General features: G+C 38.2%; 1 protein-coding gene across 3 annotated transcripts in view; it reads right to left on the minus strand.

Annotated features, from left to right (window-relative positions):
* Positions 1 to 24,060, minus strand: part of LOC113167307 (nucleolar protein 4-like) — a 109,906-nt gene that overhangs the window by 79,207 nt on the left and 6,639 nt on the right. For 2 of the 3 annotated variants that reach the window (XM_026367810.1, XM_026367809.1), the window contains one exon: positions 2,516 to 2,668. In XM_026367810.1, coding sequence (XP_026223595.1) covers positions 2,516 to 2,668 — 153 coding nt within the window. Of the gene's footprint in view, positions 1 to 2,515; positions 2,669 to 20,146; positions 20,296 to 24,060 lie in introns of all 3 variants that reach the window. The other variant, XM_026367811.1, reaches the window with a different exon arrangement.

The raw sequence follows: 24,060 nt of genomic DNA on the forward strand, positions 1-24,060 counted from the left end.
GAGGGTTGGAAAACAGTGGGCATGGGTGGATGTATGTTTGTGTGTGTGGAGAGGGGTTAGAGCCAAGGCAAACGCACTCCTAAGAGACAGTAATTAGGTCCTGGCCTTTCCACATACAGTCAAGAAGACAGAGATCAGAGAGCATATCAAATATCTTAAAAAGAAGACAAAACAATCAAGGATACAGATCCAAATGGAGAACAGAAAAAGAGAAGAGAAATTACAGCTGCAGTCAGAGCTCAATCCTTGTACTGTGAGGGAGACGTATGCAGAAGCTGCACTTACTCTGCTGGACCAGAAGAGGGCAGTGCCAGCAGCTGAGACAGCAGAGCGGACCTGAACCTGAGCTTTATCCCAACATTTACATCAACATCCCTTTAGTCTGAACCACAAAGCAACTGTACCTAATGAAGTGGCCAGTGTATGTGTAGATACACCCCCCTCCAAAATATTGGAAAACAAAGACCAATTCCATTATTTTTTGCTGTAGACTGAAAACATTTGGGTTTTACATCAAATCCTATTACATCCTATTACACTGATTCTTCAAACAACGAATAGCACTGAATGTCTACGCTCAATTTCAAATTTGGGTTTTGCCTGTACTGGATTTATAGTTTATTATTGTAATCAACATGAAAAGCAGACAACTGTCTATGGCTGGAAACAAGCAATTGTGAAGCTGAGAGAAGATGGAAAATCAGCCATAGCCACTACAACCATTTGGATGATGTCCTAAAGAAGAAAGAAACCACTGGTGCAGTTGATGACAGAAACATTGTGAGAGCTGTAAAGAAAGACCGTATAACAAGTGTGACATTGCTAAAAAGCATAGAAACGTGCCTGAAAAATTCTGGGATAGTTTTATGGACTGATGAGACAAAGATTAACATTTACTAAAGTGACTGAAAGGTCAAGGTTTGGAGAAAGACAGGATCTGCTCATGATCCCAAACATACAAGCTCATCTGTGAAATGCCGTGGAGGGTTGGGGTTTGCATGGCTTCTTCTGGGACAGGTTCAATAATCTTTATTGAGATGTATTTATTCTTATTTATTATTCATTGTTTTAAGTATTGTCTTAATTGCTTGTCTTTCTTTTGACTAACTGTGTACAGCACTTTGGTCAGCCAAAGCTGTTTTTAAAGGGCTTTATAAATAAAGTTGAGTTGAGTTGAGTTGATGTAACATATGATGGCAGAAGCAAAATAAACTCAGAAGTCTACTGAAAAACTTTGTCTGCCAATAAAAAGAAAGCTGCAACCAAACTTATTGGGAGATCCTTCATCATGCAGTAAGAGACTGACGCAAAACACACTGCCAAAAGAACAAAGGAGTTCATCAGAAGAAGTGGTAGGTTTTAGACTGGCCAAGTCAGTCTCCAGGCTTAAACCCTATAGAGCATGCAAAAAACTGAAAGAGGCTGCAGTGAAAGCCTGGAAAAGCATTGCAAAATAGAAATGCAAATGTTTGGTGATGTCAATGGCTTGATGCAGTTATTGCAGAAGGATTTGCAACTAAATATAATCTTATTCTTTCTACTTTAATCTATTTTAAGTCTACATTTTCCAATACTTTTCGTCACCTGAGAAATGGGTAGGTTCAAATAAGTTGTTTATCGGATCCAAACGTAAACATCTGAAAATGGAAGGAATCAAATTAATCTTTAAAAGTCAAACCCAAATGTTTTCAATTGACAGCTAAAATGGAACTGGCCTCACTGTTCCAATACTTTTGGAGGGCAGTATATGTTAATGTGCCTCCAAAATAAAGGACAGGTCTCAAAAGGTTATAACACTTAGAATTGTGAGAGGCAGTTTTTGTTTTGTTTTTTTTTTTATAAAGTTTAAATTTAAATTTCAGTTATGCAGTAGTTTGTTTCCACAGTGTCAAATAAACACTGACATTGTGTGGCCTACTGTATACGTTTTGTTTCATAATGAATTAGCTCGTTTTCTCTCTTTCTGTGAGTTCCTACTCAAATACTGTATTTTAAATAAAAGTAACAGGCTGTTTGTTCTAAATCAGAAACTAGAAAAAATATCTAGGTGAAAAGGGAACATGTCTGTCTGTGTTCTCTGTGATCTGAAACTGAAACTAGACTAGTGTGCCAACTGTTAGAAGAAAAAGCCGCTGTTTCTTTTCTCTTTCTGCCAGACACAGTAAAAGAGGAATGAAGTCTGAAAGAAGAGGAAGAGAGGACTGTGTGTGTGTGTGTGTGTGTGTGTGTGTGTGTGTGTGTGTGTGTGTGTGTGTGTGTGTGTGTGTGTGTGTGTGTGTCTCAACAGATGACACAAGTTATGAAAGACTGAATACACTCTGTATGGGGCGATATTGTGAGAAAGAGGAAAAGCAGATCGAGTAAACATAAAAGGAAGAGAGAGATGACAAGGTGAGAGTGTAAGGCTGCGATCAGCAGGAGTGTTGAAGTAAAGACAAAGCTCGTTCCTGACGTGGTAAGTGATGTTCTTTGTATTCCAAACATGTAGTTAATGCTGCCATCGCTATGTGCTTACAGCTTTGTAGGTTTTCTTCTGGCCAGCGTGCTTTGGTGCTTTGCCGGGGTCTGGGCTGATCTCTACATGCATGGCGTAGATGATGTCGAAGAAATCCTCCACCACCGCCACGCGCTTCAGGGACGAGTCACCGCCAGACACAGCGTCCACACACTGGAAGCAGGGGGAAAGAAACAGACTTTCTCATGAACTTTTCTTTTTTCAATCAAAGCCTCATAATAGCACAGACATGAGGACAGTCAAATCCTGCACCATGTACCTACCTACTTAAACTAAAAGCCAGTCTTCAGGGTACCCCTATTTCATTTCATCGTCAACAATTCTACTGTAGTAATTGAATAATCATTTTAGTCATCTATTAAGGAAACTTTCCAGAACTTCAATGGTTCATTTATCAGGAAACCAGAGATGCTATAACCATTACAATGACAGCTGACTGGGTGATGACTAACTATAATGTTTTGCTGTAGTATACATTTTGTGCAAAAATGTAATTAAACATTTAAATTTTAAACGCATTGTAATTCCTATACAACTGGTAATTATTAATATTATTCTTATGTTTTATATTTTTCTTAAATATATCATTTAAATTGTGAAATTAGTGTAATATTTTATTTCTATAGGCAGGTTACTGGTATAAAAGTGCATCTTTGCAGATTGTATCCACTTTAAGTGAACACAAGTCTCTTCATTTCACCTTCTGGCATCAAGTGAAATCTGAGTTTCAGTCTCTTGTTGAACCACAGTGACTTAAGTGAAAACTGGAAATTACCACAAGTAGAAGAATATTTGCCTCCTGTGTTTACTATTGAGTACAACCAAAAGCACATTTACAGGTTTCTGTTCAAATTATGAGTCATCCGAGGAAATCAGTTTACAGTAAGCCACATTCAAATAGTTGCTGCTCAACGTCCATGCAAGCTTGATGTATTTAAAATAAAATTTATAGACGAAAGTTACATGCAAACTCCTTTACTCTGAAAGTTTACTGTCTTCTGCTTTTGAGATCTCAGGCTACTACTAAAGTACAAACCTAGGGCGGATTATTTTGCTGCTGTGCTGATGAAGAATTATTATTTGATGCCGCTTGTGGCATCTAATGTTTTTATCACAAACTGAAGACAGAACACATCTGGCTGGGGATCACATCATTAACTTTTTCCAGTTAATAAGAGATACAATGGCCTCACAGGCTGCACCAATGAGAGAATATAAAAGTTCACTTATGACTGTTTACCACATCTTGATTGCTGATCGTCACCCACACTGACGTGTTATATTTACACTTCAGAGATATTGCCAAATATGAGCAAGATGTGAAACCTGAATATTTTCTAATGAAATGTTTCTACAATGTGATGTTTAATCATGTGAAGTATAGTTAAAAGACTTCTACAACTAGTGGATATTATCCAAGTCTTCCTGTAAGACTAAGACACACACACACACTGTGGTTCTGGAAATACCAGCAAGTCTTTCCCCTTAGAGGCTGTGGGAGTGTGAGCACATATAGTGCAACGAGCGCACGCGCACACGCGCACACACACACACACACCTCACCAGGTGCAAACTGGTAGCACATGGCGGTGCTACTACCATGGTAACGAATGAGGGGTGACCCTGCAGGGCAGTTGTATGTGTATGTGAGTGTGTGTCGACAGTATATGTTCTGCAACAGTTTGTGAGTATGTGTGTGTGCGCAGAGGAAGGTTTCTAACAATAACTGAACATAAAGGTAGTGCTGACCTAACAGACACACACACACACTACATATAAATATATATATACACACACACACACACAGTTCATGGTCACACACAATAGGAAGATTTGCAGTCCAGCCCGTCTCTGCTTCCTCTGCTAGAAAACATTTACTGAGTCCACTTTCTTCCGCACTTGTACGAGAAGCTACTGTGTGTATACTTGTACTGTAGGTGTGTTTCTATATGCTTAGCATGGTTTCCAGATTGTTGGTGATAAATTAGATGAGAACAAGAGCAGGTTGAAACATAACAATTTTTGACATATGTACAACACAGCTTCTTGCTGAAAACAGGTTGATGAGAGCTGCTGCGACTGAACCATACAGTAAATATAAAACAGAAATCATGAGCTAAAAAGGCTAAAAGGTTCCACAGACATGAGAATAAGTATTTGCATGTTTACAACCATGACCAAAGAACTTCATTTAGTCACTGGATCCAGCTGTGCTCTTCTGTGGAATAATAGAAAAAAGACTTCAGCTGTGATTGCCTCAAAGAATTTTTCATTCTCACATCACCTGATACAACCTGTTTTACTTCTGATCTGTCCGAAAGATCCATCTGACAGGAGGCAGGGTGCCTGTCCACCTGTCAGTGTGACAGGTGTGTGTTTACATTGTGGGCACTTTTCTTTGTCTATCTGGTCCTCAACAAGAAGAGAACACCTCTGCACATTTCCACTAAATATTTTGTCATTATGAAGTCCTTCCATATATACAGTGCCTATAAAAAGTATTCAGCCCTTTAGAACCTTCATCCTTTTATTGACATTATAAATCAATCATGGGCAATAAAAGTTGGCGACTTTGACAAAGCAATTTTAAAAGAATACCTCATTAGTGTCAAAGTGAAAACAGGTTTCTACAAAGAAAATAAAACGACATAAGGTGGAATCAGTGTTGCATATATATTCACCCCCTTCAGGTCAGTATTTAGCAGATGCACCTTTGGCTGCAATCACAGCATGGAGTCTGTGTGGATAGGTCTCAACTAGGTTTTCACATCTGGTCATTGGAATTTAATGCCATTCTTCTTTGAAGAACTGCTCAAGCTCTGTCAGGTTGTGTGGGGATCGGGTGTGAACAGCCCTGAACAGTCCATAAATTCTCTATTGGATTGAAGTCTGGGCTTTGACTCGGCCACTCCAGAACATTCACCTTGTTGTCAGTAAACCATTTCTGTGTAGCTTTCACTGTATGCTTTGGATCATTGTCTTGCTGGAAAACAAATCTTCTCCCAAGCCGTAGTTGTCTTGCCTAAATTCATGATTTAAAAAGAGTTTTCTTCAACAGTGGCTTTCTCCTTGCCACTCTCCCATAAAGCTTTGACTGGGGTCAAAAGGCTAAAACATCCAAGGGGGTGAATACTTTTTATAGGCACTGTACAGTTGTATTTGTTTATAGCCAAAATCCAACAAAACAGAAACAGATTCATTAGAACAAATATCTGATCACAAAATGGTCCATGTTAAAGAACCAATTATAACAATTGTCAGTTCAAACACTTTTCATCAATTATCTATTTTTCCTTTTTTTTTTCTCCTGTTGAAGACAAATTCCATTCTCCTGGTTAAAGATGATCACACTCTTGTATAAGTCCATGGACAGATGATCTATGTTATAGTAAAGACATTATTTTTTTTATGGTGTCTCCTCTGCACTTTTTGGAATCATGCACACAGTCATCACTGTGCAGTCACTGAAGCAGTCCTGGATCAGGTCCACACCACTTCTTTTCCTCCTTTTTTTCTGTAGTACCTCACTATGTGGAGTCAAGCCGCATTCACTAAACCAGGACAAACGTGAGAAAGCTGTGTTCACAGCTTCTTTTATAACAGTGTTCATGCAGTAAGCTCTAATGGGAAATCACAGATGTGTTCACTTTTCAAGGTTCAAGGATCAAGGTTCTTTATTGTCATTTCAATCCTATACTGTTGTGTAGATAGTAAAACAAAACAACATTTCTCAGGGATCACAGTGCTACAACAATGGCATAGAACACAGACAACAGACAGCACATTTCAAGGAAAGAAGAAACACAACATAAGAAAAAAAACTGAATAGCCCTGACTATATTAAGTGCACAGGTGCAGGTAGTAACGGGGCAAGACAAAAGAACAAAGACACTGCGGTAAAAAAAGTAAGTATTAAACTGAAAGTGACCAAACACATTATAATACTGATATAAAAATATTTTTTTACCTCTTATTGAGGTAGAAGTGCAAGGATTGTGTTAGTTTGCATATCAATATAAACAAACATGAGCAGCTTCAGATGCAGTGCAAATAGTCAGCAATGGAATGGAATATGAGGTGTGTGTGTGTGTGTGTGTGTGTGTGTGTGTGTGTGTGTGTGTGTGTGTGTGTGTGTGTGTGTGTGTGTGTGTGTCATGTTAGTCCCTGAGGCCTAAGGAGTCTGATAGCCTGAGGAAAGAAGCTGTTACACAGTCTGGATGTGTGTGTCCTGATGCTTCTATCTTTTCCCAGAAGGCGGGAGGCTTTGCCGATGCAGCGTGTGGTGTAGATGTCGGTGATGGAAGGCAGGGAGACCCTCTGTGTTCTATTGATGTTGAATTGTATTTTAAACATCCAGATTATCTCACCTGTTAGTTTTTACCTCTACTCAATGTCAAATGCTCTACACTTAAACGTAAAACAACACAATTACTGGAAAATGGTTCACTTTAAATAACAATTTAGCGACACTGCACCATAGAGATGTTCTCAGTTGTATGTGTGGTTCCTATTATTCCTAGGGAGTGTTACTGTTACCAGATCCAGAGCATCTAGTGAAGAGTCAATGAGCTAAAGCCTTTTGATAGTACACACGTGCACACACACACACACACACACACTCTATCTCTTGACCCACTATGCCTCTCTTTGTCTCTCTCTGTCTCTCTCCACCCCCCTGTCTTGGGATGCAGGTAATAAGCGTTGCTACGGTAACCGACTACAGCTTATCACAGAAGGAATGTTTCTAATGTGCCCCCATCCGCCCTCCCACCAATCAGCCCCAATGACATTACAACTACCACACAAGAAGGGGGGGGGGGGGGGTGAAAGGAAGACAGCAGGATGGTTACTGGCTGCTGCTGTTAATGATAGGACGAAAAGAGGTGGCAGGATTTTTATCCTTCCTCTGCATGCAACCTCAACAACCTCTTCAAGTATGATTGGGCAACCCAGGGACATACCCAGGGCAAATTAAGTCCACAAAGGGCTCACCACTGGCGTTCAGAGAATAAGATAATACTTGTAGGAAACAGATGAGTTTTATAGCACTGAGCAAAATAAACAATGTATGCTGTACATTGATCACAACTGAAAAAGATAATGACAAGAAATAAGATAAATCGTCAATAATGAACATCACTTAATAACACACATCAGCCAATTACATCAAATCATCATATGGTTTCTAGAAGGACAACCTATGTCGTGTTTGAGCTATTGGAGCAAACACCACAGACTCTATTCAATAGTGTCTGAATACAGTGTTACTGTGTGACAAAGTTCAGCCTTAATCAATGCATTTGCTGTTTTCCGCTCACTTACTGTAGCCGACTGTGCTGCAACTGACCCTGTTGTGTGTCTACAAACCTGTACAATATGAAAAAAAGGACTGTGGTAAATTTTCCCACTTACAATGCATTCATATCAACCAATTATTTCTGTGGATTTCGGATTCTGCATTTCAACTGCAATATGAGTGACAATAGCTGTTCGGAGGCAGTGGGAGGTAACTACCTTACTTTCAATGTGGAATACATGAACAAATAATAAGCTTTTGCCTCCAGTGATATCAAGGACTGTCCCACAGTGTTGCCATGGTAAAGCTCTCCACTTTCCTCAAAAACAAAACAGTATCTGCGGTGGGACTCCATCACTACACAGAAAACTGTCCATTTCATTTGATTACATTTATTTCTTATATATTCATCATGCATGAATAAAACAAAGGTCGTCGTGCCAACTCAACAAGCTCCTTCCCTAGCATGAACTACACTACCATCTCTTACCGCCGTGACACAGGAACCGAAAGGTTTTCTTTTTCTGGTGTGTTTACAGCGTGCTCAGCCAGCGGTGCCCTTTCCCTCTCGCTGACATTTTAAAGGAGGGCCTGGCCGCCACACAACCCAGCTCCAGGACATGGTCACACACACAGTACTAAGAGGAGAAAGATGGGAAGAGAGGACATTTTTGTCCTTCACTATCTGCACCCATGCTCAATGTGTGTGGCCGATACGACAAACCAGCACACACATAAACTATGTGAACAAATACACATAGTCTATGTGTATTTGTTCACATAACCCCCCCCACAAATCCGCCTGACCCACCCCCACCCCCCTTGCGGGTGTAGGACACATCACTGTCCTGGGACTGTAGCTTATGTGACAGCAGCACACGCCCAGTGGCCCACATAGTGTGTGTGTTCAAGGGACACCTTAAGGCACAGCACAGCATACGTCAGACACACACACATATTCATACACACAGACAGAGCAAGCCCCCACTTCCTGGTGGTCGAGCAGAAAGGTCAAAGTCAGAGAGAGGAGAGCAAGAGAGAGGTGCGAGACCAGAGCTGCTTGTCTGCAGAGTGAGCACACAAAATAGCACAGCAAACACAGGACTCCCCGGTGGGTGCAGCCTGTGTACACACTTGTCCGTCCACCATATAAAAAAAAAAATAAATAAAGAATATCTTATACATGCACACCCATATGTGTATACACACTCTATACATCTACTGTTATATATTGTGTGCTTTAAATACTAATATTATATACTATACTGCAACAATTCACAGGCCTGAGAAAATAGGCAATAGTTTGTGCAGTTTTTATAAATTTCTCATGTCCAAAGTCAATAAATGTACTTTTACCAGTTCCTGATCTTATTCTCTGTGCCATGAAAAACACAATTTCTGTTAACCTGTGAGGGTTCAAAGCACTGCATACTATTCTAGTATCCTAGGACTGTAGGTATCCTATCCTAGTCACACAGAAAACTTAGTTCTTCCTTCAGCAGAGAACCAGTGAGCCACATGGGGTCTTTCTCTGGGGGGGTTGGGGGGGGGGGGTGCACTCATTAAAACATATCAGCTTCTCTTCTCAACAGTAACCCATGACCTATTTTCAGGTCTCACGTCACAGTTTGACAAGACAACAGGGTTTCCCCCCCCTTTCCATTTGATAAAAGTCAGTTTGATGGTCTAAATTCAAGCTGTTTGCTGGTTTTATAGTAGAGTATTTATGAATACTCTTGCAAACACATTTAGTTACCCAGACTTTTTTTGATCAATACAAGTTCAACAATAGTACAAAACACAGCACACAATGTGGAATCACCCGCTGCTGAAAATAGTCTCCAACAAATGCAGTTTGAGTTATGTTAGCTGAAGGTACAGTGACCAGCTGTTTTAGTTTTTCATTCATAAATTGTATTTGTAAGCTGTTTTTTGTTTCTACTGATGATTTATATCAAATAGGCACGAGACATGATAAGGAATTTCAAGGTTACCAAAAGATAACCTATGATACAAGTAAAGTGACAGTGTATTCATATTGTTCCCACAACATTTCCTTTCTTTTCCATCCAACGGCCTCCATCTACATATTATTAGCAGCCTCCTGCACTCTTTATCTATCTCTAATTTCCTCTATTTTTGTGGGCACTTTCCCTCTGTTCTTCTCTCCATCCAATTTCCAAACCAGCCTGTTGCTAGGATACACATGGGGTCTATTCAGTGAAAGCTAGTGTAGCTGCCCCTTCCACATCCTCTCCCCATGACCCCCGCTCTTCAACCTCCTCTTCCTCCAGCCTTCTTCATCCATTAAGCCGACACACACACACACACACACACACACACACACACACACACGTGGCACTGATACATGTAGACACAAATATTCACATGTAAATACACATTAACACAGTGTGATCCAAACATGACTTTGCACATTGGGGTGCACGAATGGAGCTCAGAATCATGGACTTTGTGCCTCAGGACTGTGCCTCAGGACTGCACTACAGTCCTGAGGCACAATGATGCAATGCAGCAGAAAAAACTCAGTTCCAACTTCAACAATACAATCAGTAACAAGCAGAGCCCAAAAATCAGTAGCACAGATTAAGCATGAATTTGTTATATTGTGAGGAGTGAAACCTGCATTCAGAGTCCCATTGCGAGGACTTGTCACCAAGCTGGTTCCCACCAACTAAATCACTGAATTTGGGGGTTATGACTTGGTTTACAGTTAGGCAATTTAGGTTAAGGAAATGAATGCAAGTTAATGTAATATATGTAATATTCTAGGCAATAGACACTCCCCACTGTATACTGTACTCATAACAATGTGAGACTGAACTTTCTGTAATTGTACCAGTGTTAACCTCTTTATTCGCTGTCCCCTGGAAAGAAACCAGTCCCTTCTTCACACAATATTTTTCAGTTTCTCAATCTACTACTGCAAAATAGTATACGTGCAGATCAACAGAAATAGTGACCTAATCATCAGTCTATTATGAAACATATTGATCATATCAATACTGACATGAAAAAGATCCTGATAAAATGTTGCCACATCTTTCATTCTTAATTTGAGACAGCATCAGTCAGTTATGCTAGCACCCAAAAACAAATACAGAGAATAGAGTCACATAGAATCTGTAGTTCTAATGAACATGTTACTAATGATGATGATTACTATTATGATAATAACGACAATGGTAATTATGATTGCGATAAGGGCGACGTTGATGATAGTGTTGATCATGATGGCTGCAGACATAAACACATACAATGACACATCTACACACAAATCCGAGAAGGAGCACTGAACTAATTATCAAGCAGTGTTGGCAACAGGGCATTGTGGGAGAGTAGGAAGAGTTCAGGGGTGCTGGGGTTTGGGGATGGGATACGGACGAAAAAGATAGGTGAATGAAAAGAAAGAGTGAAACATAATCAGAAGCCTGTCATCCCACAAGAACCTTACCCTCTGCTCACTCTTCCTAATCATCCCTCTAGAGACCAGCCTGGTCTAAACCAGCCTGCAAAGCAGCAGGAAAATATGTTCTTTCTTCTCCGAAACATACTAATCAGGACAATACCAAGAAAAGGTAAGAGCTGTTGTTCCTTTGATCAAACTCCACCTCCTCACAAAGATGGGATACACCAACCATAAAAGAAAAGAGGAAGAGAGCAAAGAGGCATGTGATGTAAAGATCAACAGTAACAAAACAACATTCTGACTGATCAGTGGTACTGAATCCTCTTTCCTCAAGGGGATCAATAAAGCTAATCATCTTATCTGTGGGCAGTGTGTGGCTAGAGATACACACAGACACAAAAAAATAAACAAAATATCTTAGAGATCACATATACCATGTGTTAAGTCAAACTACAAATTCCTCCTTTTAAATTGCTATGTCAACTGGGATCAACCTTCAACACTAATTTTTCCTAAAATAATCAATCAGTATCCATCCTCAATCATGTGATGGTCTATGTGATTATAATTTATTGTCACACACACGCTTGTTTGGTCAGTGTCAAGCTGCAGCATTAAAATAGAGGTTCATTTACATACTGTATGTATTGTTGCCCTTGTCATAGTAAAAAATAAATAAATGTTGCTAACAACATTACCATTAGGTCTGTTCAATTGTCTCAAAAAAACATTGCTGTGTAACAACAGCACCAGGACCCCAACACTGAAGCAGCTAAATAATAAATATTTTTATTTTAGATTTTCCTACTGCAGCGTGTCAAACTTTTGGCCTGCTGTTAAAAGTGAAGTTTAAAAGGAACTTTAAGAGTGACCAATGAAAGCACTTAGTCTATTATGCTAAGTTTGTCTGAGAAACTTAAATGCAAAAGAAAAAGTCTAAACAACTCAGCAGACAGAAAACAGTAACCCAGTTCGACAAGTTTAGAAATAGTCGCACACAGCAACTGACCATCTGCTACAGGACAAGTACACCTATACCTATCAGACCATCAGACCAGTGTAACACTCATCTTTCATATATGAATGTGCTTGTTCACTGCTTTTGGTGCTATTGTTTCTCACTAAGGCAGAATAGAGTAAATAAAGATAGGCAGCAGCTCTAAAATATCAGTAAGTCACAAGTCAAACAGCATACTGACAGACAAAATAGTGTACCAAACATAGCTGGTCACACACCTATAAGAGGTTATTCTGTTCACCAGGTAGACTGTAGAATGTGTGGCATAAAGTATGTGTCGCTAAGAAAATTATTGACATCATTATGCTTGGACCATATAAAAGAATATAAACTATAAACTAGTTGAGCCACACGTCTAAGCACCCTTTGTCTCTTTTATCCTTTAATGAAAGACTATAAATCAGGACTATCATGCTTGGGTAAACACAAATGATTGATCACCATTGTGCTTATGGTTTTAAATTATTTCATGAAAAAAGCTGTATTTTTATTTCTCTAACCACTTTTGCGACAGAAACACTGCAAAGTGGGACTCCAACATTCATATTATTTGGCAGACACCAGGATCATTATGTAAAATAAATAAAAACGTAGCGACTTTGAGACTTAACTTATTGAGTTATGTCAGAATGTGACTGACTGAAAAAACGGAAGCTGTAGGACTATTTTAGTGAAACACACAGGCTTTAAGAAAACCACGTTGTGATGTTTTCTAACCATAATTATTACAGGTAACAGTGGCTGTGGAAAAGCAATGTAAGTGAGAACACCACCAACTGCTGGAGAGAACAGGAGAAGAAAAAAGATACACAGAGAAAGTATCCAGCTGCAACAGACCCTAACAACCTGACAAGGTGAGAGGAGAAAGTTCAGCTGCAGTAAATACAAAAAACTTCAGAGAACTTCATTCTCAGACTGCTATGTCAGCCTGAGAATGTGACACACTCGTTCTCCAAAAAAATGTGATGTTGCACTTTATTTGATATTCAAAACTCTGTAGGCTGTGTGCATGAATTTTTTTATTGTGCTGAATGTAAAGAGCACCTCAGAGCATAAGTCTGTTATTAATGTTTTTAGTTAAAGGATTGTTAGAAAGTCCTCATATTGTAGATGTCTGTGCAAAATATGGCTGATTAAGTGTGATTAAGTATAATTAGGTGTACTGGCCTTACTCTAACTCATGTCACATAACTTGTCAAACGCATGTAGAATAATAAGTCGAGACCGTGCCATCAACTTGTCCTCTGTTGTGTTTCAAATTCATTCAAGTTGGGTACTATACTAATTCTCTTTGTTTTGCACTAAAGAGATAGAGATGAACCCGATTATCCCCCAATCAGCTGTTACTCAACTTTTCATCACAGTTTGCACAGCAGGGTGCACTAAGTTCCTGGTTATGTTATATTATGTAAGCCAAATACAACTACAATCCTACCTACTGAGCCACAGCTGCCCAAAAGTGTGAGAAAAATCTAAGTCTGAACACATGAAAATGTTGTACTTACGTGAAAATATCAAAATTGATTTAACAATGAAACAATTAAAGCACTAGTTGAAGCTGAAGCATTAAAATGTTTGTGTGTAGAATTCTTCGAGCTGAAAGCTGCTTATCTCAGCTGAAGTGAAATTAGTTAAAGCAAGTGTAGGGATCTGAATCTTGATCCTTTGACCGACAACAAGTTTCTTTGCTGTGAACTACCGCTTATCTGAAACATAAACAAAATCCATGATGACAGAGAATAATGTTAAGATCCTAGCACAGAGAAAACAGCAACAATGACATAATTGCAGGTACTGTATGTAGATACAGGTAGTTGGGGACAAACTCTAAAAGCTAGTCTATTCAACATGTTCTGCTATTGCTGCTATTGTGATTCAAAGTTGGTGCTAAGGTTGTTGCTGCCCCACATGTAATAGTGGGACTGTATCTTGCATGCGCACAGCCCTAAGGTCTGATGAAATCCACAATTGATGCTCCAAAGCAATTCAGGCTACATCTGGATGCCATGCCGTGTAAACAAAAGCATAATTACATAATTATAGGCCTTAGTTGAAAAGACACAATTAATGCATTTTTGTAAAAAAGAAATGACTAAAACAACAAGGTAACATTACAAATCAAACCTGGTTACTAATATTCTTATCTTCTAATGTTTCCCAAAGCAGAGACAGGGAGTGCTCGTTTTGGAAGTTGGAACTGTTGATAATCTCTGAGGGCTGACTGAGACTGGCTGCTCTCATTAAATATGCCTGGTGGCTGGTGTTAATATGCCAGCCTGTCTTTCAGGTGGGAGAGGGGAATGATGAGAGGAAGGAGAAGGTCAGGAGAAGAGGAGGGAGGAGGGACAGAGGTAGAAAACTGAAGCCTGGCTGTTTAATTAAGACTGGTGTTAATTTCTTTTTGCTGCCGCTGTGGCCAAAGGAGCTGTTCACTATGGTAACATAAGAACACAGAGGGAGGAGGCCTGTCTGAATAGACACTCCCCATGTGTTGCACAAAATATGTGTATTATTACAAGCTCTAGGTATGTGACTGAAGAACAGTTTGTATGTTTCAGAGGCACTCCTTTTTCAGAGAAATATTCTAAAAGAAATAATAGTAACTTCTCTATTTCAGTAGTATACAGTATTAGTTTTAATATAAGTCCTAGTATTATATGTTTTATAGAGACCCAACCCATCCAAACATCATCATTCTTATAACCTGTTTAATCTACTAAGCAACAACAATTTAAGACTAAATATATACACCCACTGCTAATTCATCATATATGTTCAACCACTCATATACAGTAAAAACAGAAAAGTATTCAGACTCACTGATTAGAGTGTTCCCAGGAGCACAGTGGCCTCAATAATTGTAAAATGGAAGAAGTGTAAAACCAACTCCTCTGTAGAGATGAGAGAATGACCATCTTAGCAGCACTCTGTCAGTCAGGCCTTTATGCTAGAGTGATTAGTCAGACTCCACTTTGATTGTAACATGTAGAACAGACTGCTCAGAGTTTTGAATGTCATGAGGAAAAAATCAGGTCTGGTAAGACAAAATTAAACTCTCCAGGCAAAAATGCAAGCAATATGTCACTAGGTAATGGTCATGACCTGCTAATACCAGCTCTATGGTACTATGCAGGGGCTTTCTCAACAGCAGGGTCAGAGAGACTGGTTTGGGTTGAGAGAAAGATGAATGCAGTCAAATACAGAGAAGTATTTGAAGAAAGGCTGCTCCAGTGTACACAGAACCTTAGAATGGGACAATGATATGACAGTGACCTGAGGCATACAGACATGGCCAAGTGACTTCAGGACAAGTCTCTGATTGTTCTTGAGTGACCAAAGCCCACAGAGCATCTGTGGAGAGACCTGCAGATGACATTTCATCAACACTTCTCATCCGATCTGATGTTGCTTAAAAGGATATGTGAGTAGGAATGGGAGAAATTGCCGAGATACAGGTGTGTAGAGACTTACTCAATAAGACTTCTGCACAGTACTAAATTAAGGCTCTGATTACTTTAAATGAGGAAAAGTTTTAATTTGTCAATGTGGGTTACTACTTCAAGTTAGGTAGTTGTCTGCACTTAAACATCTATGTCCGCTTCAATAGAATCCGGTGCAATCTTTTTTCATTTAATGTTGTTTTAATATTATAGGTAGTTCTGTTAAGTTAGACACCAAATAAAATGTTGACAAATCACAACGTCTCAAGTCATCTCAAGACATTTTACAGTGTAAGGTTTAATACCTTACAGAGTATAATTGTATAAAAAATGATATAGAAAACCCAATAAGCCCATTTGAGCAAGCTTTAGGCAACGGTGGAGTTGGAAAAACTCCCTTTAGAGGAACAAAGCTCCAGCAGAACCAGGCTCAGGCCATCTGCATCGACCGGTTGGGGTGAGTGGAAAGAGAAGAGAGAAAAGAACAGCAGGCAAAAAACAACAACAAGCAGCAGATATAATGTCTATAATGTAAGCAAATCTTATATAATAAGCTGGTTTCTGTTGGAGCCAAAGTGTCCCAAGTTCAGTGTGTAATGATCAAGTCAAGCTGCTCCCAGTGATTTTAATACATTATGAGGGTATAAGGGTAGGGGCTGAATTCAAACAGTAAGTTTCCACCATGACTGTTGTCTTTAAACTACTTAAAAAAACAATATTTGAAGATCATAAACTCAAACAATGCCCCCTGGGAAATCGAATAAGCAGGTTTGTTTTGATTGTTTGATGTTTTAATTACATTTCATTTAACTCATTATTTTAGCATAAAATACTTCAAGTCAGAACAATTGTTTATAAGTTCTGACAAAGAGAAATTAAATTAAATTAAGTAAAGAGAAAGTAAAAATACTTTGAAAGTATAAAGCTTAGATATTAGTTAATTAAGAAATACTCGCCATTTCTACAAAATTCCTCAAAGAGAATTTACAGTGTTCATGAACAACATGAATTTAGAGTTCTTATTACAACAAAAAATTTACTTTTTGTGACTAAAAATACTTTTTTCTAATTAAGTCCACGTACGTAAATATGTGTAATTTTGCATCTACCATGTAAACCATTTAGGTCAAGTGAATTAGACATGAAATGCTGCTTGTATCCAGAAGGTGACAGTAATGAAACGCGAGCCGCTCGATTAGCCAATAGAAGAAGAGTAATTGGGCATGAACATTGTACATCGAGATTTCTTATTTAGTTTTGGCAGGCAAGATGCAGTCAGAACTTCAGAGTTGGAAGAGGTAAGAAGACATTTATTTTACCAGCTGCAGTGTAATTTTTGTTTTGGGTTTTTTTTATTTTTGCTGGTTCAGAGGTGGGTCTTACTCACGTTAACTAGTCAACATTAACTCTAAATAAAAGTCATTTCTAGACAATGTAGTTCTGCTGCTTCTTCAAAACTACTGAAGTTACACTTCCTTTCATGTTATAATAATGATATTACAGTAGAATCAAAGATACAATACAATAACTTAACAATGTTAACATGTTAATAACTTAACACTACCATGAGCACACCACTGAGAGGCCTTTATCATGGTCCAGGTATACAAATCGCAACGTAAAAAATCGTCTAACAAATCAACACACCTTGCACACCTCGTCTGTTTGTCTGTGAACCAGTAATCAGGGTATCCATACCCTGCACTTCAAAAATTAAAATAATTCGTTCTGAGATATCATAAGTAAATCACACCATCTCCCTTTTGCAAGTAGAGACAAATTGAACAACTTTGTATTTTGAGCACCTGATTGGCTACATACATACAGACGTGGACAAAATTGTTGGTACCGTTAAAGAAAAACCCACAAAGGTCACTGAAATAACTTGAAACTGACAAAAGTAATAATAAATAAAAGTTAACTAAAAATTAACTCTCTGAAAATCAGACATTGCTTTTGAGTTGTGGCTCAACAGAATTATTTAAAAAAGCTAACTAATGAATGTAGACGTTGCTAGCAAACATTTATTTGTTGCATTTCTGGACCAAGTGACAGTAAAATGTTGAATCAGTTCAAGGCTGATAAATAAAGAAATAATAATAGGGTTTAGTAATGAATATGATAAAAGTAAACAGTAAACATGTAGACTGTAAATATACTATTTAAGTCAATATAACATAATTTAATTAAGGTGGTTAACTTTAGAGATCTTCTGTTCATCAGAATTCAGTTTAATTAGTTAGTTAATTAGTTTAATTATCTAAAGTTATGTTGTTGTAATACAAAATTCTTATGTTAAGGAAGCTCAAAAGTTTTTGCTTTTAAATAAAATAATACAATTTCATGGAACCTGATGACAAAATAAAATTAATTACAAATCAGTGTTTAATTTTTTTAAGTGTACTGCTGATGTGACTCACCGCTGGTGGGGAGCTGGTTTGTGAGTGTGGGTGATGCTGTCTGAAGCAGAATTTTCTCAAATTTAAGACACTGTGTGACAAATTAGACTGTTCTTACAGTTAACTTTGTCTTTAGTGTGTTTAAAGAGTCATGTTCCCATTTGTAAAACGTATGTGTAGTGTCTCCAAAAAACAGTTGCAAAGTCCTGCTGAGTCTAGGCTGATGGCTACAAAAAAGGCAAACTTCTTCTTTTCAATTTAAATTGTCAACACAATGAAGTAAATGAAGGAGTGTGTAAACTTTCTGAACCTACTGTAAATGCAAAAATGCAACACAGAAAAGAGGAGTGAAACAGAATGTGAAAATACATCTATGGAGAAATGTCAAAGTGTCTTAATTTTAATTAGTTGAGAGAACACGTTGAGTGACTGAGTTCACTATTTTAGGCACGGAGGAGCTCAGATCGTATTTACTGAGCAGTGACTGAGCTGAACTGTGTGTACTGCTAAATCTGTGAAGGCATGGCAACCATCTAAATTCAGACTCATCAATAAAGAGTTTGAGCACGATCTGTGGACACATTTTGTTTTATCTTATCCAACCAATTAAAGACAGAACTTCTTCATTTTTGAAAACTTTTCACAATTTGTTAATTGGAGACAAAGCTGAGAAGACTGATTAAACTATAATGTCAGTGTCCTGTGTATATCATGTCTACCAACTTTAACTGGATTTGACTGAAAGCAGAAGTGGTGGAAATGAGAGGTACAGCAACTGCTCATCATGAGATCTTTTGGGTACTGTGTCTGTCAGTCAGCCACACATTTCTTCATCAGCGTAGTAATATTTTAAGAACATGTAGATTAAATATACAAAATGTTTGGTCCTTCCCAGATTTCTGAAGCTCTTTTAATAAAAAAATATTGGTGTAACTATTACACCAGTAATCAACAACATACAGTACAGTTGCAGAGATTTAACTGAATCACAAACACACAATCAACCCTTCTGTCTTTGTGCAGCAACACACTGTCAAAACAATAGGGGTTTTCATGCATTGTGGTTCAAGACATGTGACACTAGCACAGATCCAAATGAACAAAGACTAAGAGTAGTCCACTCTGGGGGAGTGTGTGTTGCTTAATATTTTCATGCAGAACTGCAATCACACATGCAGAAATACAACCAAATCAACAGTGGCACTTTCAAGGGGTATCTCTGGTGCTGACATGAAGGCGAGACGTTTCTCATTGCATATTGTTGCATGCACGAGGTGAACAACAAACAAGAAAAAACAAGAAAGCACCCTCCAACATGATCATATATGTTCTCAACTCTTTATAATACAACTTCCTGTGTTCCAAGGATGCTTTTCTTTGCAGTAGTAAAATGCAGTCTTTAAATTTTTTGAAGAGTAAATTCGCCTGAGGGCTGAAACCTTTTGTTATCCAAACACAGGTCACAAAGAATCTCTAACATTACCCAGCAGGCACTGGTGTTTAAAGCTGCAGGTCATTATTTTGCCACAGTCTTCAATGTCAGTGGAGCAGTTCCAGGTTTGGTGGACATGAAGACATGACGCAGTTGATTTCGCTGTTTTCCAGCACTGTGCTCAGTAATTCACTCTAATTCTGGCACACACATAACCTCTGGCACAGATGTACAACTGCTTACTCACACACACAGGCTTACAATAAGTTAGGGTCAAAGGGAGGGTAGGACACACACACACGCACACGCACACGCACACACACACACACACACACACACACACACACACCAGTAGCTCCAATTCCTGTCAATTTAGGCTGCTTTTTATAATGAAATATAATAACGGAATAAGGGGCTCTTTGAAAAAGCAGAGATCACTGAGGCCTGGTAGAGGGGGCCACCCCTATTAAGTCATTTCAACAGACACACATGCTACTGAACCCCCAGATGTACAAGATTGTACTGTTTGAGATCGAGTGTGTGTGTGACACACATACAGACACCCGTGCACACACACACACACAGAGGTCCATTGAGCCATCTGTTTACCTAAACATACCATTTCCTATCCCACTACAGGTCTGATAAGAGAGCAGAGAAGCCGGTTTATTGGAGTCATTTCCACGTCAACACAGCTCTGTGGGTCAGGTCCATCTGACTCTCCCTGAGTGAGACAGCTGCCTACATCACACTTCACAGTTTAGCCATCTGGGTAAAATAAAAACACAAAAATTTTAGATTTTTTCAAAAGTTGCCAAAGGGCTTGTGATGCTATGTAAAATCTGAATTGAAAAAAACACAATGCAGTGATTTGTAAATCATTTAAAACTTATTTTTTTGATACAAAGTACAAAGACAACAACAGACACAAAATTTTTGATATTCAAAATATATCCATTCATTCTTCAATTGATATTTTGAATTTGACCCTAAGAGCATCCAAGAGAGGCGGAGTCTTTCAGAATTAAAGATGGGGTATGGTTTACTACTCTGGGACAGACGGTCAAAAAAATTAAAGAAACACTTTTTAATCAGAGTTTAGCATCAAGTCAGTTAAACCTCTGGGATATTAATCTGGTCAGTTAAGTATCAAGATACCTGCACCCAGAAGAGATTAAACAGGCAGTCCAAGTCATCCAGGATGTCTCCCAGCACAGTCTCAAGAGCATGGAGGAGATTCGAGGAGACAGGCAGTTACTCTAGGAGAGATTTTCTTTTTCTTTAAAAATTGGCAAGATATAAGGAAATTCTCAGTTTTAAAAAAAGGGCATGAATCTAAAGTAGATTTTACTTTTCCTAAGAACAAAAAAAGATATTAAAAAAGTAATGAATGACCATGAACTTCAGGTTCCAGGCAACACTACATTATAAAAAAGAAACTATTGTGAAGTGGAAAGCACTGCGTGGACTCGAGAACACCTCTAACCTGCACTGTCAGTGAACATGAATCCAGCATCCACAAATGCAAATTATGTTGTGCAAAGCAAAAAACATAAACAAGCAATGTCCAGAAATGTGGAAAACTGTCCTGTGGTCTAAAGAGTCAATTGAAATTCTTTTTCAAAATGGACATTGTGTCCTCTGGACTACAGAGAAGAGGGTAATTCTAATTAGTTAATTAAGCTTATTAAAAATGAATTAAGTGAAAGGTAGTTTTTCCACCATCCATCATCAATCATCATTTTTGTGTTGTACACATATTTATAAAGTTGGTTATATAGTTTGTTGTTAATATTTTCAACTAAATTCCAAATTGTGTTAAAAAAAAAAAAAAAAAACATTAAGTTCATTCCAAAGTTTACTTCAGCCGAAAACCAATGGATACAAAGGACATTTATTCATCTGCAGTAGCAGAGGAATAAACAGATTTCCTTTATATTTTCATTTAATTGACATTACTTTGTAGAAACCTGTTTTCACTTTGATGTTAATTAAACATCTAAATGAAGTCTTAATCAACAACCTACAGCATCTCTGTAGTTTCCTCCACTGCCCAAAATATCTAGGTTTCTAAAACTGATTTCGCTGCTCGACCTTTTGCATAAGCATTAATGAGAAACACCATATATTCAGTAATGTTTTGTCTCTGTCATCTGACATTAGCAGTTCAATAGAGAAATTCATTTATGAACAAAATTCTACTAGAACCCAGCAAGAAGACAAGACATTTGTTAAGTTAATGTCATTTAACATGGACATGCTAGGGATGTAACATTTATCTTACTTCCTGTCAGAAAAAGAAAGACAATATGCAAATAACAACAAGATGCTAAAACAGAGGAGCACATTCATCAATACTGGCTGAAGAGCTTCTCTATAACACAGACATAATGGAATATGAAGCAGCCTGCACAGGTACTATCAACAAGCTTATAGGTTAACAAGCAGTAATTAACTTTAATTAATGAATTAAATAACTGTCAGCATTTATTCAGCATACAGGAGACAGTTAGGCATGTAAGTAAAGTAATGAGGGAGATAAGGTTTATACAAACTGGTACCTCAGTTTGGACTGACTTAAGTTACTTTGAAGAGTCCTGGTGGTCTTTCATCCAAGGCAGCCCAACATTGCATAGTGTACTTAAAGTAAACAACTGAGCCCTTTTATTAAGGAAATTAACTATATTGGGACCTTCTGTAAAGTTTTCAACCTATTGCTTCAACTGTAGGTTACTGCAAAATTGATCTTTGTCTCCCTTACAGTTGAGTAAGGTTTATTTACATGTCTTGAGCATACACCAAACACAAATTAATTGGCAGTGGTCATTCACAGATTTTCAGAGCAGACTGTAAATATCTGCAGTGATTTATTTTCTGCAAGGTTGTAGCTATGGAAGCTTACATTGCACTCCAAACATGCATCTGCATCTTAAATTGAAAGTTTGGTAAAGGTAGTTATGAACCAGTGTGCTGATTCTGGTATTTTTCCTTTGACAGATTGAGATCCACACTAAGAGCAGGTCAACAGAAGCGCAGAAGATGAGACAATACAGCATACCCGAGATTATGTACTGAATTTACCAGACTTCTAGGAGAACAAATGGTTGGGACAGTGTCTCACACTGACACTTGGTATGATGTATATCAACCACATTGTCATATCTGATAAAATACTCCTCTGAGATTCCTGTTGTACAGTTGTGATGCTGCTGTCTCCACTGAAGCATATTGTTCTAGGTAACACCAAAAGACATGCATTGTTGACTCTGTACCATACTGGGGGTTAAAACCTGACGACTGGGCTCTCAAACCTCCACACTCTGAGTTTGACATCTACATGTCTGACACGGTATCTCTGATGTAAAGAAACGTTTGCGCTGTATAGAAAAGGTAAAGAGCAGTGGCCACCAGAACTAGATGTTGGATGACAAGTTTCTCGGCAGGTGACTACAAACTATCTTGCTTTTCATGGAGTGTTACTCAACATTTTTGCGCTCAGTTCTTTCATCTTTACAATATTCCATGCCTCAGAGATCAGCTGAGGAGCATGCTTATCTCCTTGTCACACACAAACACGCACACACAAACACAATCTGTGTATCAGTGTACAAACACAGTTGCTGTCTCATCAGTTGTTTCTGCAGTCAGGTCATGCCCCTCTCAGCATGACAGAAACAGAAAGGAAGCAGGGTGTTGATTTGAGCAATAAGCGCACCATTAACGTCCTGTGCAGTTCAACACATACACGTGTATCTTTCACTTCGCTCATCATGTAGGAAATGTGGTCTAAGGAACCTTTTAAATAAATATGAAAAAGATAAAAAGATAAAAGATAAATACTTCAAGCGTATTTCTGATTACAATCATTGCCATGTTAGCATTAGTGTTAGCAGCCACTTGTCACTGTGTCTTTGATACATTCAGGCACAGGACAGAGAGAAGGCAATCTGCAATTCAGAATTAATCAGAGACCAGAAGGTTGCATGTTAAATATTATGTACCCCTCAATAAAAGATTATAGCAAATAACACCTTTACTAATTAGGCCTGCCATGAAAAAACTCAACTTTTATGAATAGCATCATAAGGTTGAAGATCAACTTTGAAAGTGCAGTAGTTAGAAGTTATGATTATTTATTGGCAGTTTAACCAGCGGATTAATCCACTAACCAAAGGATAACCAAAAGTTTCAACTGAAACTTACATTAGTCAACTATCAATTGAAACAATCAATAGATTAATCTAAAAAAATATATATATATATATACATAGTACATACTAACAGTAGTGGAAGAACACCAAATGTCACACATTGTTTCTTTTTCCTGCTGTTGCTTTAATTTGCCACTATGTGATGTTTACTTCCTGTATTGCTAACAGCACAAAACTGAAACTGCCTTAATTATACTTGAAGAACTTGACAGCACCAAGTTTTCTGAATTACTTAGCTACCGTATTTTCCGCACTATAAAGGCGCACCTAAAAGCCTTCAATTTTCACAAAAGCCGACAGTGCACCTTATAATCCCGTGCGC

The sequence above is a fragment of the Anabas testudineus genome, chromosome 7 (genome assembly GCF_900324465.2).
Source record: "Anabas testudineus chromosome 7, fAnaTes1.2, whole genome shotgun sequence".
Classification (NCBI taxonomy): domain Eukaryota; kingdom Metazoa; phylum Chordata; class Actinopteri; order Anabantiformes; family Anabantidae; genus Anabas; species Anabas testudineus.